The 16,815-nt window shown below is 56.3% G+C and overlaps 1 protein-coding gene across 4 annotated transcripts in view; it reads left to right on the top strand.

The window, feature by feature from the left end:
• Positions 1-16,815, top strand: part of MBP (myelin basic protein) — a 115,009-nt gene that overhangs the window by 80,665 nt on the left and 17,529 nt on the right. For 2 of the 4 annotated variants that reach the window (XM_038525739.1, XM_038525740.1), the window contains exons 4-5: positions 1,014-1,450; positions 8,538-8,615. In XM_038525739.1, the coding sequence (XP_038381667.1) occupies positions 1,014-1,450; positions 8,538-8,615 (515 nt within the window). The remainder of the gene's footprint in view (positions 1-1,013; positions 1,451-8,537; positions 8,616-16,815) is intronic. The other 2 variants (XM_038525742.1, XM_038525741.1) reach the window with 1 other exon arrangement.

Here is a 16,815-nt window from a genome sequence, read left to right on the forward strand (position 1 = left end):
GTGCAGCTGACTGGGTGGAGGGTTAGCTGGGTGGACAGGTCAGTGACTGGATCAGTAGCTGGATTGGTAGGTAGGTGGCTCAGCAGATAAATGGGCAAGTGGGTGCTGTTGCTGGTAAATGTCAGTGAACAGATTGGTGCTGGTTGGGTGGATGGATGGATGGATGGATGGATGATATTAGAGGAAAGCATGAGTAAACCCACATTTTCTATAGATATGTAATGAAGGGGGGAGTGAAGTAGGGTGGACATACCCTCAAACCTAACTTGTAACTTGAGAGCAAAATGGGTGTGTTGCCATTCTGGAAGGAAATGCGGTATTTTCCCGTACATGTGTGAAAGCTGGGAGAAGGTCATATGGCTCACAGAATACGCCATTCCCACTTCACACTTTGTAACTGGGGCTGCTTGCAGAAGAAAAGCCAAATTAAAATACCCTGAATAAGCAATTCTCTAATGCAAGAGGCCTCTTGTGGAATCTGGAAACTCAAGGATTCTAAATGCCCCATTTCTTTAGGGCATGAATTGCAAAAAGATGTGGGAAGTTCCATTTTTATCGAGAACACTGAAAATACCTTTGATCAAACCACTGCTCCCAACACGCTTAGCTTGTGCACCAGTGGAGTTGGAGGGATTCGATGTCCCACAGAGGCGCCTGCAGCCCTGGCCCCTCCACGCCCAGCAGCAGCAGCGGCGGCGCCCAGGGGTGACTGCTGTGTCTGCTTGGGCCTCCTCAGCAGGAAGCTGGGGTACGCTTTATCTAGGGCACCAGGTGTCGAGTAACTGAGGCAGCCCCTGGGGTTCCCCGAGACAAGACCTGCAAGTAGGACGCTCAGTCCAGGTTGGGTCCCACCACGAGTGATCTGGGGCTACCAGGTAGCTTGACGGCCCCGGGCGCGCATGCATTCTGTGGGTTTGGTAGGACACAAGCAGGTCCCCAGCCCTGGAAGAAAGCCGCATTGTCCCTCACTCTGCTTTGCACGGCCCGTGTTCATATCTCACTGTTGTTTGCAGGGGAGGCAGATGTGGAGCAGAACAATGGGACCCCCTCTCAGGACACAGCGGTGACAGACTCCAAGCGCACAGCAGACCCAAAGAATGCCTGGCAGGACGCCAACCCAGCTGACCCAGGGGGCCGCCCCCACTTGATCCGCCTCTTTTCCCGAGATGCCCCGGGGAGGGAGGACAACACCTTCAAAGACAGGCCCTCGGAGTCAGACGAGCTCCAGACCATCCAAGAGGACAGCGCAGCCACTCCCGAGGGCCTGGATGTGATGGCGTCACAGAAAAGACCCTCCCAGAGGCACGGATCCAAGTACCTGGCCTCAGCAAGCGCCATGGATCACGCCAGGCATGGCTTCCTCCCGAGGCACAGAGACACGGGCATCCTTGACTCCCTCGGGCGCTTCTTTGGCGGTGACAGGGGTGTGCCCAAGCGGGGCTCAGGCAAGGTGAGCTCTGAGGAGTAACTAGGGGCGCACACCACGTGTGTCCACTTTAGTTGACAAGGAAAAGGAAGGAGAGTGAGCAGGTGAGCTAAGCCCCAGCGGGGATGCTGTCCCGCTACTGTCTGTCCTCGCTGGCGACGCTCACGGGCCACAGGCGCGGGCGGGGGGCGGGGGGCCGGGTTGCTGCTTTGCCGCATTTCCACACAGCTCAGCCTCTCTCCCCTCCTCACAGGGGATGCCGGGACATCCTGAATTCCGCATCCGTAGGGGGGCCCGGCACGGGCACCGCGTTCTCGGGTCACCGGCATCTCACGCTTGGGGGCTTGGGGGCTGATTCGCTTCTGCGCCCGCGCTTTTGGGTTCGACGTCGCATTGTGCTCACTTTTCTTGGTGTCAGCGCTGCTAGCTTCGCGTTGTCTTGTAGCTTCGCGTTGTCTCGGAACAATCATGCGATTGAGGACTTTTGAACAAACTCAAGATTGAAATTCGCCTTGAGCAGATATGTCTTTTATCTGAGTTATTGAGGGGCAAGGGGTGGAGGGATCCTTGAGAGTGCCTATGAATCAAAACTGTATTACTTTGTTATTCCATTAATTTGAATAGAGAATCTGTGAGCTCTCATTATGTAATTATGTAAATGTTCTGTAGATAAAAATTGTATTGCAAGGGAAAAAGCTCCCATTGTTCCCGAGTTTCCAGCAGTGGCTCCCGGAGTCGGTGTGAATGGGGCATCTGTGGTGACATCCCATCAGGGAGCTGAGTCCCGAGTGGCTTTGCCGTAGCAAGCACATAGAGTGCTGTATGCCTTTTCCGGGTGTTGCCTGGCTGGGTCATTGTGGAAGCAGAGGGTCTTTTGGGGAAAGCCCGGGTTTATTGGCTGTGCTCACAAAACACCTAAGTTGTCACTTTTCCTCTGGCTGCGTGCGTATCATGCTGACTCTGAAAGTCTTGGGAATGTAAAGAGGCTTCTGACCTGTGGTTTCTAAAGGGGTCTCTAAAACTTGCTCAGTCTCTAACTACAGAATTTAGAATTACTGCTGATTGTGAAATCGTTGAGCGATTTGTGTTTAAACAAAGGCAGTTTTGCCACGTTGGAATTAGGGGACATGGCGGCACAGGAGCTGGGGATGTCGCAGGTGCTGGTCGTGAGGTCCCCAGCATCTGCCCCCAGGTGCCATCACTCACATGTCACTGGTCATGCCTTCTCGTGACTAACATTTGGCGCGTCTTAAGTGCTGACAGCGTTCACCTTCTGCTTGGTCCTTTCAGTGTCTGTGTTTGTAGACATTTGCTTTTCCTTTTGGGCAGTCTTGTGTCACCCCAAAATGTTGGGCATCTGACCTATTTCCAATGTTGATTTCAGTCCGAGGTGCTTTTTCAGAGCACGGCTATCAAGCCACACCAGACCCTGGCTGCCTGTTGAGTCTTGCTGTTACTCTAAGTGCTCCACATGCATGCAGCACCACCAGTCCGAAAGCTTAAGCTACTCTGCGTAACTCAAGGAACAGGAAAAATAGAATTACACTGGGCAGAAAAGATTAAATTGCTGTATAGCACATATTACAAAACAGGCTTCATTTCAGTGGTGATGCTCTAAGTCAAAATAAAATTGCAAATGCATTTATATCAATCATTGTGACTTTATATCAGAATGGATACATATACATGGATATGTACGTGCATACGTGGCTTTTTTTCCCTTGGTATAGAATTACAACCTTTGTTACTCTAAGGCTCTTCTACTCTTTCATGCTTTCAAAGAAAAGATTCATCACAGAAGTAGGCATCAACTTTGCAAAATACTGTTGCCAGATTATCAAGGATCCAGAGAAATCAAAATATTTTCACAGGATTTTTAAAAATGAAAACAATGTCTAAACAAGTTGTTTTAGAACTTTTTGAAGTTTCAATTCTGTTCACTATCGAATGTTGAATAAAGAAGATTTAAAAATGAACAGCCTTGCCTTTTGATACCAGAGAAGTTTGCACATGTGGTCACGTAAGTTGCCGTCATGGGTCGCGTCTTTGCTGAACGTGCTGCGTTTTATTTTATTTTATTATGGATTCTTTGCTCTTAAACACTGGAAATGTGAGCTAAAAACCCTCTCCGCCCAGGCACGCGTTCAGCTCAGCCCCAGGGCTCTGGGGTGTTCACTCTGTGGGCTGCTGAGGGCTTCCTGTTTCGTGTTGGTTTGGTACTTGCTGTGCGCTGTGTGTAAACCCACAGAGCCCTCGTCTCATATAGAAAGATCTCCGGAGCGAAGCTGGAGAAAAGAAGAGAAGCAGAAGGCCCTGATGATCCTCCCTAAAAACCCATTTGCTGTTTCCACAGTTTGTCATTCCCGAGACATTTGTCTCGGGATTATAGGACCCTAAAGGGCACCCCCAGGCCTGCACGACCTTGAAAGGTGGGTGGCAGGGAGCAGCGGCTCTGCTTGTCTGTCTGGAGTATGTTTCTCCTGGTGGAATTGCGCCGGGCTGAATGCAGGGCCCCTGGGGGAGGGGACTGTGGGTCCCCGGGCCGTCTGCTGCGCCCCAACACCCCCCACCCCATTCCCCCAAGGCGGCATGGGGCTCCCCACCCCCAGGTCGGCAGCACCCCCCACCCATCCTCGGAATGCACTGATGACACCCACCCCTGTGCGGCCGGGGCACTGACATTCAAGCAAAGCGCATTATGAATTCCTTGAGGATGCATGTTCTGTGAGAGCCCTAAATGCAGAGTGTGTTCCTGGAGAACGTGCTCCTTGGTGGCAGGAGGAAACAGGGCTGTGTTGTTGCTTCCAGAACAGGTTTCCCAGTGCCCTGGAATGTGGGGCCTCAGTGGGAACGGGCAGCCCTGACCGGGAAGGGTAAAATGCATGTGCACTTTGGGGACCGGGGGGTCCACCAGCTGCTGCCAGCCACCCCACCCACTCCCTGTCAGACCCCACGGCCCACCGTGACCGAGCCCACACAGCTGCAGTCGCCCAAACCCTGAGCCCTTTGGAGACCACCCTTGTTCCTTTTTATCTGGAAGGAGTGAGGCTTTATGAGGTAACCAAGCTGGACACAGTGATGCACGCCAGGCTGGCCCCAAGGAAGAAGGCCTCGAGAACTCACCCCTCGCGGATTGCTCCAGGCCAGGGTAGTTTAAAGGCTATTTTCTGGTCAAGCCAGTCCCCCCGATGCCCGCACCTATCTGTACCGACTCTCCAGCCTTGCTCCATTTGTAACCTGCTGTTCTCCGTATCCCATCATCAGCACTCAGGATCATTTCTGTGCCTCTGATTTTGATTGTACGGGATGAAAACCGTTTGTCATTGACTGCCACGGGGTAATACTTGTAAATTAATCACCATAATCCGTTCCCTGGGTTTTCCCCCTCCACTGCCTTTTAACTTCATCTAATGCATTTTAGTCCTACCATCCCTTAATTCTTCATTGTCACCCAGTAGCCCAGTTTCATAGCTGTATTCTGTAATCTTGGGGAGTGTAGCATTCAGAGGCGGCGGCAGGGAGGGTCGCGGCAGGAAGCGTGGGGGGCGGGCCATGTGGCGCCTGTGGGCCCCGAGTCCCAGGCTTGCAGACCCCCGCACACCCACTCAGTAGAGAGTTTCGGCCCCCAGGGGCACAGCCGTGCACACGAACCCAACCCCAATCTCTGCGCAAGTCCAAGAGGTAGTGATGTGACCACCCGATGCATCCATTTGGGGCCACAGCTCTTTCTAGAGAACCTGCAACCAGGGCAGGTATATTTCAAACACTACTTTTTGAGCTTTCCCACAGGAATTTCTTCATGAAGTGTTTTTACTCTGATAGATTCTCACCAGTAGCTTTGTCTGCCGGGCCACTGGCAGTTTGCTGTGCCCTCGCACTGTCCCCGGGCCCTCGGCCTCCAGGGTGCGGTGGCTGCAGGAGGCAGGAGCTGTTAGGGCGTGTGGCCCTGCACTGGGAGGTCCCTCCACGTCCTCTGCGTGAGCGACACGTCCGTGCTTTATGTCACCGTGTTTGACAGGACTGCCTTCTGGTGAGCATCTGCCTCTTTGGTTTCGTGATGCACTTTTGGTCCGTGTACATTTCTTCCTTCCGCACCCGTTAGACATTGTCACAGACCAAGGGTGCTGTGCTGACTGCACTGGAATTTCGAACTTGCCTTCTCTGGGGTCCGTCCTCCATCCCTCCCCTATGAAATGCGTTTCTTGCTGGTGTTCTCGCGGGCTCCTGATATGACAGCCAGCAGGCGAGTGTGAGGCCCGAGCGCCTGCTACCACAACACACACAGGTCTGTGTCTCACTCGGGTGCTTCTGCATGAAGACACTGAGGTGTTCCTCTCCATGGGCAGCTCGGCGTCTTGGCCTTTCTGTTCTGGCTGTTCTCGTCCTGCTCCATGTGTTAAGTCTCTGGGGGTGCCATCCCGTGCTGGCAGGGACACCTGTGCACGGCGTGGACTCTGCTGTGTCTCTGTGTGTGCGCATGTGCACATGTGTGGTGGGGATGCGGCCTGCTCAGCACAGGGAGGCCCACCCCGCCTGGGCGCCCTGCTGAGGCTGCGTCCCAGGGACCCCGGGAAACCCCCAGGGAATGTGGATGTGGAGGTGGCCCAGCTTGTCCCACAGATGCTGGTGAGCATGAAGGTCATAGATAAGGTTGGGTCGAGGATGAACTAGAAATAAAAGCGAACACAGGATTAATGGATGTGGTCACCTGCCCAGTGTGTTGTCAGGAGATGCTGGTCCTCGCTCACCTCCTGCCATGTCTGTTCATGCACATAGAGTGACAAGCGTCGCTGATTTTCTTTTTGGTAGAAGGATTAGGCGTTTGGTGACAGGCGAGGCTGCCTGGATGGTGGGGAGCAGGGCCTGATGCGGAGGGCTGTGTCCCAGGAGGGGAGACGCCCCAGAGCTCCCGTGAGCCTCTAAGTACCATAGACATCTGTCCTTAAGCTCTGGCTTCATGTGGGAAGAGCCTCTCCATAGGTCTACACTCCACTCTCAACTGCCCTGAAGTCCAGCTTTGGAGGACACAGTATAAAGTTGGGGAGGGTCGCAGAAGCAGGGACTCTGCTGAGGAAGCCCCATGAACGAGGGCTCCTCCGAGGGGCACTTCTTGCCTCTATCCCCTGGCCCCCGTGGGCATGCCCAGTCACGGCACCTGTACGGGAGGTCAGGTGAGCGCAGCCACTGGGTGACTCGTCCCTCTGCCTTTGGTCCCTCTGCCATCACCCTTAGGGAAGACACGCGTCTCCCCTCACCTTCCCCTACCAGGCTGGGCGGCCTGCCTTCCTGGCCACCCCTCCCCGAGCTGAATGGCCAACAGCCTGTGGAGCAGCCTGGCTCAGGGACAGCTTGACCCAGGCCCTGGGGCTCCTGGAAACACCTCCAGGAGCTGGTCCCCTCTGTGAGGACGGACAGTGTCTCAAGCAGGGAAGACATAAATTAGAAAATCCTTCCTTGCCTTTGGCCAGGGTATAACACGGACTCAGCAACCATTGTGGGGGTGTCACACCCGCAGAGAAGACCAGGCCTTAGCAGAGCCAGGGCCACCGCAGGCTTGCCCACCAGATGCCCTTTGCACACAAATACACAGTCACCGTGCTCCTCTGGTACCTGCCTCGGACTGAGGTCACTGCTGCTTCTTGCAGGTGTAGAAGCCGCCCCTTCATGTGGGGGACCAAGTATGGGAGGGACAGCCATGCCGGACCCCCCACGTCTGCCTCTGGAGACCCTGTGTTTACAGTGATTTTCCTTGGCCCACTCACATCCTTCTGTGTCTTTACCACCATCACTCCACACTGAACCAGCCGGGGATCTGGGCTTAAGAAATCCACATCATCTGCAGCCACCCTGAGACAGCTCTTGAAATCCTTTACATTGATTTTGTCTCTTGACCGCTGTAGGTACCCCCCCATCTCTATCTCTCTCAGTCTCTGTCTCCCTCCCTTTCTCTCTCTCTGTCTCTCTCTACCCCCCATGCACCCCCTGCCCTGCTGCACACAATCAGACAACAGGAACTTCCTGCAGGCCCCTTATGCTGGCCCCAGAGTGAAGCTCTCTCAGCCACACCACTCAGGGTGATACCTGGGTGATACCAGGTACTACCTTACAGCGAACGATTCGGAAAGATGCCACACTAGGAGCAAACACTACAGGGGCATGTAGTAGGCTCAGCGTTTGAGTGTCTGCCTTCGGCTCAGGCTGTGACCCTGGGGTTCTGGGATTGAGTCCTGCATCAGGCTCCCCGCAGGGAGCCTGCTTCTCCCTCTGCCTGTGTCTCTGCATTTCTGTGTCTCTCTCATGAATAAATACATAAAATCTCTTTAAAATGTTTTTTAAAAACCTAAGAAGGAGCAGACATCACTTAGGAAGCTGTACAGCAGAACTCAGGGTCACGGTGAACGCACGCTCACCTGTAGGGGTATTAAGTTGATATTAGTGTTGAAATCCCTGAATCTCACCAAGAGCAGGAGCAGTGTGAGACCGTGTAACCCCGAGGGGCTGCCTGGCGTGACCTTGGCCACGGGTGGCTCCTAGAGCCAACTCCTGGCGCACTGTTGGTGGCTGGGAAGGCCCGAGGGACACAGCACCGTGACCCCTGCAGAACGGACAGGGCTCCTCCTGGGGATCCCTACAGAGGCTCCCACAGCTGCACTGAGAAAAGGGAGTCTCCTCAGGGGGAATGTCCAGCTCATCCACCCCAGTGTGGACCCTGGGGGCCTCCAGCAGGTGTCATCGTCCTGGAAGGTGCTGCTTCCACTTGCTCCTCCCAAAACCCCACAGGTCCTGTGTCCGCTACAACCTTAAGAGAATCTGGCCACATCTCTGGGTCCAGGGCTCCAGAAGGTTTCCCTAGATCTGTCTCCTCGTTCCTGTCTTCTTCCATCCTCCCCCGCAGCGCTGGGGGCCCCATGCCCTCTTGTCCTTCCTCTGTGCCTTCCGTGGTCGCCGTCCACCACCCTCACGCCCTCACCCTCTGACCTCTGTCCCCGTTCCCCCTCCTTGCCGCGTGGGGGCTCACCAAGCCCGCTCAGGAGGGGACGTTTCTGGAGGACTTGGGGGCTCTGCTGGTGGTGCCGCACAGACTCAATGGCCACTCTGTGTCCCCTGGCAGGTGCCCTGGCTCAAGCAGAGAAGGAGCCCTGTGCCCTCTCATGCCCGCAGCCAGCCCGGGCTGTGCAACATGTACCAGGTAAGATGTGCGCCGACCCCGCCAGGCCCCTCCCGTCCTCGGCCAGCGGGGGCCACCCCCGGGCACGCTCCTGCCCGCCGGCAGCAGCAGGTGTTACGTGCATGGGGAAGGCACATTTGCCAACTCGAGCGGGGCCGCTCCTGAGGGGAGACAGGCAAGGGACAAGGTATGAAGACGGGGAGCTCTTGTTCAAGAGCCTGTGAGTGCTCAGGTAGGACCCTGCACAGATGAACCGCATGGGGCCGGCTGTGGGGTCAGGCAGTGGACCGGCCCACAGGGCCAGCGGGACCTTGTTGGTTCCAGAGGCACCGGAGCATGGAGTTGGTGGCAGCCGTGGCATTGACCTGCCCTTGAAGGCCGTGCCTGACATACACTGGCCACCGCTCATTGAATTAAATTGTCACATGACATGTGTCTATGGGAAATGTAGCAGCAGGTGCTGTCCCCCCGCTCCCCAGGCTTGGCAGAACCTGCGTGGGGACAGAAGATGAGCCATCACCTGCCCTCATGTCCTGCTGCTCAGAGCACAAAGGTCCCACAGGGTGTCTGGATGGTGGGCAGGGGGAGTCCGGAAAGGTGTCACCTCCCCAGAGGAGGTACTGAGTCAGCCGGGAGCCATGCCGCTCCCTACACACAGTGACGGCCACGGGCATAGGCTTCCAGGTGACCGCGGGCGCAGGATGCAGGCACCTGAGAGTTTAACCTGGGAAGATGCAGAAGGTCCACCAGCCGTGCCTGAAGATGACGGGCAGCCTGGTAAATGTGCTGTCCCGACACGCTGTGGAGAGTCCCCTCCTGAGGCGTCAGCCCGACTGGCTGTGTCCCCGCTCCCGGGGACACTCACTCTCTGAAGGCCTCTCTCAGCAGCTCGTTGATCACCGCCAACCCCCCACCCAGGAGGCCTGTGCTCCCCGACACTCAGGGAGGCCCCCAGAGTGCCTGGGCCACAGCAGTGTGTGGTACATGTGATGAGACAGCAACGGGCCCCACGCCTGGGTTTGGAGCTCCGAAATGGGGCAGGTTTGCCCCCTGCACCCTGGAACCACTGTATGCTCTGGCCCCAGTATCTCTTCCACCGGCCAAGACAGTTGCCATCAGAAGCGGACCCCCCTTGGCGAAGAGGCAGAGACTTTGCCAGAGCTCCTGAGATGTAAAGTAGAGGAAGGCAGGGCTGTGCTATTCGGGTCACTTAAGAAACTGTCAACAGAATGTTGATTATTTTTTTTACAAAACCACTTGGCAGGGAAAAAGCAACACCTGTCGCCCCCACCTCTTCACCCCAGACAGACGTTTGCACGTGCGTTAAAATAACCCGGCCTAAGAGACACAGATACTCCACAGGGCACCATCTTTGTGTGGCCACCAGTGGACACACTGCAAGGTTCAGTGGACATGCTGCGGGTGTCTGGTAATAGGTTCTTGGCATTTCTGATGTGTTCATTTATGGTTACCCTGTAAATACTTGGAACCGCCTCCCCTCCTCTGTGGTTCGGGAACTCCAAAAGTATCAACGAGTGATGCCGAGCAGTTCTGTACCCTGACCTTCCCAAACACTACTCCTCCTCCTCTCTGTCGGCCTCTGTCTGCAGATCCAGCGGGGAGCTGGGGACCCCTGGCCACCGTGACATCAGGGTAACCCATCAAAGGATGGACGGCTTCCGGTGCTGTCCACGGTGTTCACGAACCGACTCCCCAGCATGAAGTCTTTGATTCCAGGAGGTTCCATATAGGTCCTAGAATGACCAGAGTACGACTTCTCCAGGGACGGAATGGGATGACTGCAGGTGGGGAGAGGGGACCCACAGACAGGTGGCATCGTGTTTGGGAACCCAAGCACACGTTGGAGAGGCAAGAGTTCCAAGGGAGAAACAGGGAGCAAAGCGATGCAAGGCAGTCCCCTAGGAAAAAGTCAGATCTCCGTTCTTGCCTGTCCTGCTCCACACAGCCGGGCATGTCACCCAGCATGGGGCCCCCATCCGGACATCATGGCCTGAAGCACGGGTCCAGCCCTCTGCATGTGGTTCCCACAGGAGCCCTGGGCGCAGGCGGGGAGCAGCGAGGCTGCAGCGTCCACCCTTGACTGCTCTCTGGCTCCTGTGCCTTGGAGTCTGCAGGCCCTATGGCTGGAGACGGCCCTGGGCAGCCACCTTGCACACCAGAGTTTAAGGAGCCGAAGACACTTTGTACTGTGGAGAGGTGACGGGAGGAACCAGGAACACGGGCTGTGGCTCTGCATGGACCATGGGCTCCCGTCCTCACCTGAGAGCAGGGTGCGTGCTGCCTGCAGCCTGCAGGGCCCACGCTGCTGCAGAGGAGTAGAGAGGCACACGCGCTGCCCCTGCCCCAGCACCCTCGGCTGTGCAGTGCTCAGCAACTGGAAGGACAGCCAGTGGCCCTGGGAGCCGTGGGCCCCCCTCCACCTCCACCGGCTCCCCCACCACCAGGCCATTGCATTTCTGCTCTCAGACCTCAGCTTCTCAGCCATAAAATAAACGTGTGGGATGAACGACTGCAAGTATTTCTTTGAAGACAGCGGTGCGGAGGTGTTCAGGGGACATCTGTAAGTGCACACCGAGCTTGCCACCCTCGCGGCGACTGTGTCCTGCGCACTAGGCTTCTTAGAGCTTGTAATTGCTCCCATGGGGGGAGCCTCCGGAGACCACCCTCACTCTCCGCCTTGTCCCATCAGATTTCCTCATCACTGCCCAGCTCTGGCTCTGCCTGGATGTGAGTCTGGCAGCCGCACACTTGGTGGGCGCCCTAGGTCTGGCCGTGGAGACCCAGAGCGCACCAAGCTCCCCGGGGAGTGTGCCAGCGGGATGGGAGGCCGCCGCTGCGCTGGGCCCAGCCTCTCCCGGAGCAGGGCCGGCGGCCTGTTCCGCCCCCTGACAGCCACTTCCCGCCACTGCTGAGGCAGGGGCCTGCCGCCCACCTGCTGGAAAACCCGTGGCAACGTGCCTTTTCCTCCCAGAGAGAATCTTCCAGACCCTGCCCCCCCACCCCTGAAACTGCTTGTCTGCGTTCTGTGCAGAGACAATGGATTCCAAGCCGGGAAGGAACACTGGGGTCATGTTTGGGGTTAAGGCTCTGCTCTGCTGTGATGTTAGCTTGACAATTATGCCAAGGGAGCCTTCTGTATGCGTCACACAACTGGGGCCTTTGAAAATCAGTACCCGGATGGACGGAGAAAGATCAGAGCGGTGCAGCCTGCGTCCAGCCTTGCTTCCCGCCGTTCTGGGCAGACGGCAAGGCAGCGTCGGGAAGCTGCGGGGCACGAGCCCCACTCCAGCCCCGCTGTGGGTGCAGCTGCCTCGACTCTGGGGGGCGAACTTCCCCACGGGGAGGACCCGCGAGCTCGGCCTATTTCCGAGGGAAAGGGCGGGGACGCTGGGGGCTCTGGGGGGCACTCAGGTGGCGGTAGCCGCGCTCCTGCTCCCACGGGGATGCCTCTGCAGAAGGGCCGGGTCGGAGCTGGGCACCACGTCCCCATGGAGGAGATGGGAGAGCTGCCAGCCGGAAAGCACAGCACCATCCCGACGGTGTTTGCGCCCACCTGAGAGCCACTTCCAGCTCTGGTAGGTGCCCGGCACCCCTCCGCACCCCTCTGCCCGCCGCGCCCACTTCCCAGGATGATAGAGCTGGACACGGGGCACCGGCTGCGACACTGGGCTCGCTGTGTCCTTCTGTACCCGCGGTGACAGCCTCGGGCTCGCATTTCCTTTGTCATTGCCCAGACCTCTGACCGGGACTCCATCGTGGCCACTGAGGGGGGCAGAGCCATCCCTTAGGGGATGGAGGTGGTCAGGTTCCCGATTTCCCAGAAGAAGCCGAGATGCACTGCTCCCCCTCTGCCCCCAGACAGCAGCTGTTGTCTCCACCCCAGCTTCATGGTTGGCTGACAGCAAGCAAAGCCCTGGACGTGGAGCCGGTCCCTGTGATCACAAGACCAGGGCACGGTCCCTGCTGAGCTGGACGTCAGCAACAAGAGCACAATCGCAATCCACCCACAGGTTGCACCCCACAACCCGCCGTGCCCACAGGCTGCACCCTGCAAACCGCCATGCCCGCAGGCTGCACCCACAAGCCACCATGCCCACAGGCCGCACCCCACAAGCCACCGAGCCTGCAGGCTGCGTCCTGCTGGCTGTCTCACCCTCCGGGACCCCAGAAGAAATCTCCTATCAGGACAGGCACCGAGTAACCTAAAATTGCCCTCTACATCAAAGGTCTGCCTGCAGATTCCTCCAGAAATAGACAAGACTGCTGTTAACTCCGCTTTCTGTCAAGAAGCTCTAATCAGACTTGCCCAAGTCAACATTTCAGGAACAAATATATTGTTCAACTTGCAAAGAACAAAAGCACACGACCAACTGCACGTGTCATCTAGACAGAGAAGAATTCTCTCCCGTCAGTGAGAGTGAGACTGTCTTGACTTTGCCCCCCCCCCCAAAAAAAAACCCCATACTAACCAACCCTCTCGGTCCAGAGGCACATTGGAAGTCAGAGCAAGACCGGTGCGACGGCTTCCCCTGAAAAGCACAGGGGGCGGAAGTGGGAGCGTGGCCCCGAGGCAGCGGGAGCGCCTGGCCTGCCTCCTTGGCTTCCAGGAGCGCGGGGTGCAGGGTGCGGTGGCAGCCCCGCCCCGGCTCTCTCCTCGACACACCCGCACCCGCTCCACAAGGGCCCGAGGCCACAGCTCAGACCCCTCCCTCGCGGTCAGGCGGCTCACTTTACCCAGACGCGTGGGCCTTGGTCACACGTCAGGGGCATCTCCTTCGGCACCTGGGGGGCGGGGTTACGGCCGGAGGTCGGTGCGGCCCGCAGGGTGTAAGGAAGTGTCTTGGGGGAAAGAAGGAAGCCTTGCGAGCCCCGGACTCTTTCAGGAGGAGGAACCGTCGAAACAAGATCGCTCCTGGACACGAGGGGTTTCTAGAAGCCGCAGAAGACGTGAGGCGCCACTGAGGAGGCGGAGCAGTGTCTGGGTTTCATCGTGCGCTGCGTTCCTGGTCCGTCGATACAAAGAGCACAAGAACCATACACGAGAACGTATTTGGGCCAATTACCACTTTGATGGGAGAAAAACATTTCAGTGACCCCCAGTCTTGCTCGGGTTTTTCAAACAGACACAGAGGTCACAGGCATGGCTCCTGGACCGGAGTCTCTCTAGAGAGGATGCCACAAAATCAAAGATTTCTCTGGGGCAAGAAAAGGCAAATGCAAATCCCTTGATGCCATCAAGGCCCCTGGTGAAACCCTCCGAGCACACAGCAAGTGTCCCCATCACCGCTCTGTGGCCACGCGCAATCTCCGGTGGCGATAAGCCTGCCTTGTGCAGGAGTAAGGACCCAAGATGTGTGTGCCAGGTGCATGGCTGGGGGGCTGGACGGGGACCGTCACACAAACAGAGTGGAATGACGCCGACCGTGTGGTCTGCGTGTCCGCAAGGAGCCCCAGCTGCTCCGTGCTCAGTGGGAGTGGACGGGCCCCTAGCTCTCACGACATACAACTGCATCCTGCAGAATGCTAACTGCTCTCGCATTTGCTGTCCCAACTATCCGTGTTCGCCCGAGTGGGAGGGACTGATTTTCTAGAGGAGAGCGGCAGCCACATGTACCCAGCCCTCCAGGCGTTAACATACACCTGGAGCTGACTCCATCCACAGACATTCGTTTCTCCTTATACACGGGAACATTTTTGTTTCTAGCTCGTCACACATGCACAAGTCAATGGAAGGTAAGTCTACAAATGAAAAATAAAATAAAATAAAATAAGCCCTACTCTTTAAAAACAAACAAACAAAAAAACCATTCTTCCTTCTTACCTTTCTCTTCTGTCGTACGGCTTGCCCGTGATTTCTCCATCTACTGCCCCATGTTAGGTTTGGAACATCAGCCCGTGTCCCACACGGAGCCCACACGAATGTGGCGTGGTGCAGTGGCCCACTGCGTTGGGCCCCAGATTGAAAGTCAGGACACCCGACCTGCACACCCTTGTATCCCGTCTCGAGGAATGGTTGCTGCACCTGTTAAAGGGAGTGGTTGCTTCAGAGTGTGCAGAGCAACATTTCTTGTTCTCCAAATGGTGAGGGCGAGCCTAAGAATCATACACCCAGTGTTTTAAAAGCAAATAGAATCACTCTCTTCATTCCCTTTCTCAATGGAATCTTCTGGGTGCACAGGGAGACGTTTCTAGAACTTGGATGACTTGGCTAAATAGGACCACACTGGTCAGGAAACCATCACTGTGGTTCGCACCAGCCGTCCCGTGTGTGGACCCGTCGGAGGGCAACAGGTGACACCTGGCGTGTCTCTGCTCGGAAGGGGTGTCAGGGGCCACAGCACAGAGAGAGGCTGGCTGCCTGTAGCCTCAGGATCCTGTTCACGGGAGCAGAGGTTTGTGGAGGACCAGAGACCAGGCTGCTGGGCCAGGGCAGGAGCGCGCCGGAGAGCGCTGCAGTAGTAAAGCCGGCTGTGAGGAGCACCCACCTTGGGGACCTCCATGGCGAGCCTCGCTTTCAAGCCTGAGGAAGGGCAGGGGTTCTCCTGTAGCCCCTCCACCCGAGCTCCTGTCTTCGTCCATTGTGTGGAAACTCGGGGGACAGGCGGGGGCAGGCCAGTTTCCCCCGAGCTAGCGTACCGTGGAGGGAAGGTCGGGGAGCATGATGCGCCTTAGGTTCATACACCTGTTGGGAAGGAAGCCGGGGCAGTTTGCTGGGCCTTGAAAAAACGGTTCCAACGCTGTAACACACCCCCGGGGCATCACTCCGTTGTGAGGACTCAGCCTTGGAGGCAGCAGCCCAGATGCACAGGAGTGTGAAGTTTGGGTTTAAAGCACCAGAAAGTATTGGTCCTAAGGCGGGCTTCTGGGCTCCTGGGAGACTGCTCTGAGCTGTGGGTCTACACTCGGCCAGGCTTCTAGCAGCCTTCCTTAGTGCCTGCATATGAAGTGAGTCATCCCTGCCCTCTCGGCACCTCCTCGCCATCCACTCAGGAGAGAAAAGTGGCAAACGAGGGCTGGGCTGTGGGAGGGGAGGGGGCCCAGGTCTCGTTGGGCTGTGTCTCGTGCAACACGGAGCACACTCATGCATCTCGGGGCCTAGCCCCCGGAGTGGCGGGCACACAGAGGATGGGGATGCATCCAGGAGCCAGGGAGTCACTAGGATTTCATTCACTGACATTCCAACGGTTGATTCCGGATAAGGTAAGAAAGTAAGAGCTAGAGATTTTTTTCCCCCAACCACAAAACCCCAGGCACAGTGAATATTAATTTTTTTCCAGATACGGCATTTTCTTCTGAGAGGGAATGACCCCGTCAATTTGTCTCTGATCGAATCCAAATGCAAACGTGCTGCCAAATGCTCCTTATTTTCATGAAACAGCCATCAGGCTCAAAGGAATGAGTCTTTACCCAAAGTGATGACCATTGATCTGCAGGCGTGGCGGGTGAAAACTAATCTGCTAGTCCTTGCAGGTTTAAGAACTCCCAGCTCTCTGGTAAATTGGAAAACTTAAAAATCCCCTTCTGAGGTGTGAATGGGGACGGGGAGGTGGCCTGGAAGCCGGTGCACGGGCTCCCCCTGCCGGGGTCGGACATTATCTCAAGTGGAGGGAAAATAATCCCTATTTTTCAAAAGCAACACCATGACATAGGTCATTGGAAAAAACAGTTTACCCTAAAACTTAATGAAATGGTTGCCCTTTGTGCCATGGCTTCCCGCCTATGGTGGTTAAGTCTCAGCATGATGGTACCTGCCATCCAGGAGTTGTTGTTTTATTAATCACGATGCAAAAAAAAAAAAAAAGTGACAATAGTGCCACATAACATCGTGCAAACTGTGATCACATCTGCACGTTTCTCCGCGTGTCTGCGAGAGCCAGGCCTGAACGCTGTCTCGCCAAACTGAGAAAGAAGGGTTGTCCTTATGCAGTAGAATTTCTTCTACAACCTTTCTTTCCAATTTTGACTTTTTCATATAATTTTTCTTGTTAGTCCAAAAGCTTTCATTAAGAAGTCAGTAGATTATTTTTTTCAAATCTCGCTTGTCCAAAACGTTCAGCTGCACATGTTTTGGAGATGCTGTGTCAAGACGGCCTGGCTGCAGGTGTAGATGAGGGGTGGGGGGGACGCGGTGGGGTTCCGGGGCCTCTGCCTCCCCGGCCCTGACTGCTCTCAGCCCTGCCCACAGCTGCCGCCCTACCCC

This window comes from Canis lupus, chromosome 1 (genome assembly GCF_011100685.1).
Source record: "Canis lupus familiaris isolate Mischka breed German Shepherd chromosome 1, alternate assembly UU_Cfam_GSD_1.0, whole genome shotgun sequence".
Taxonomy (NCBI): Eukaryota; Metazoa; Chordata; class Mammalia; order Carnivora; family Canidae; genus Canis; species Canis lupus.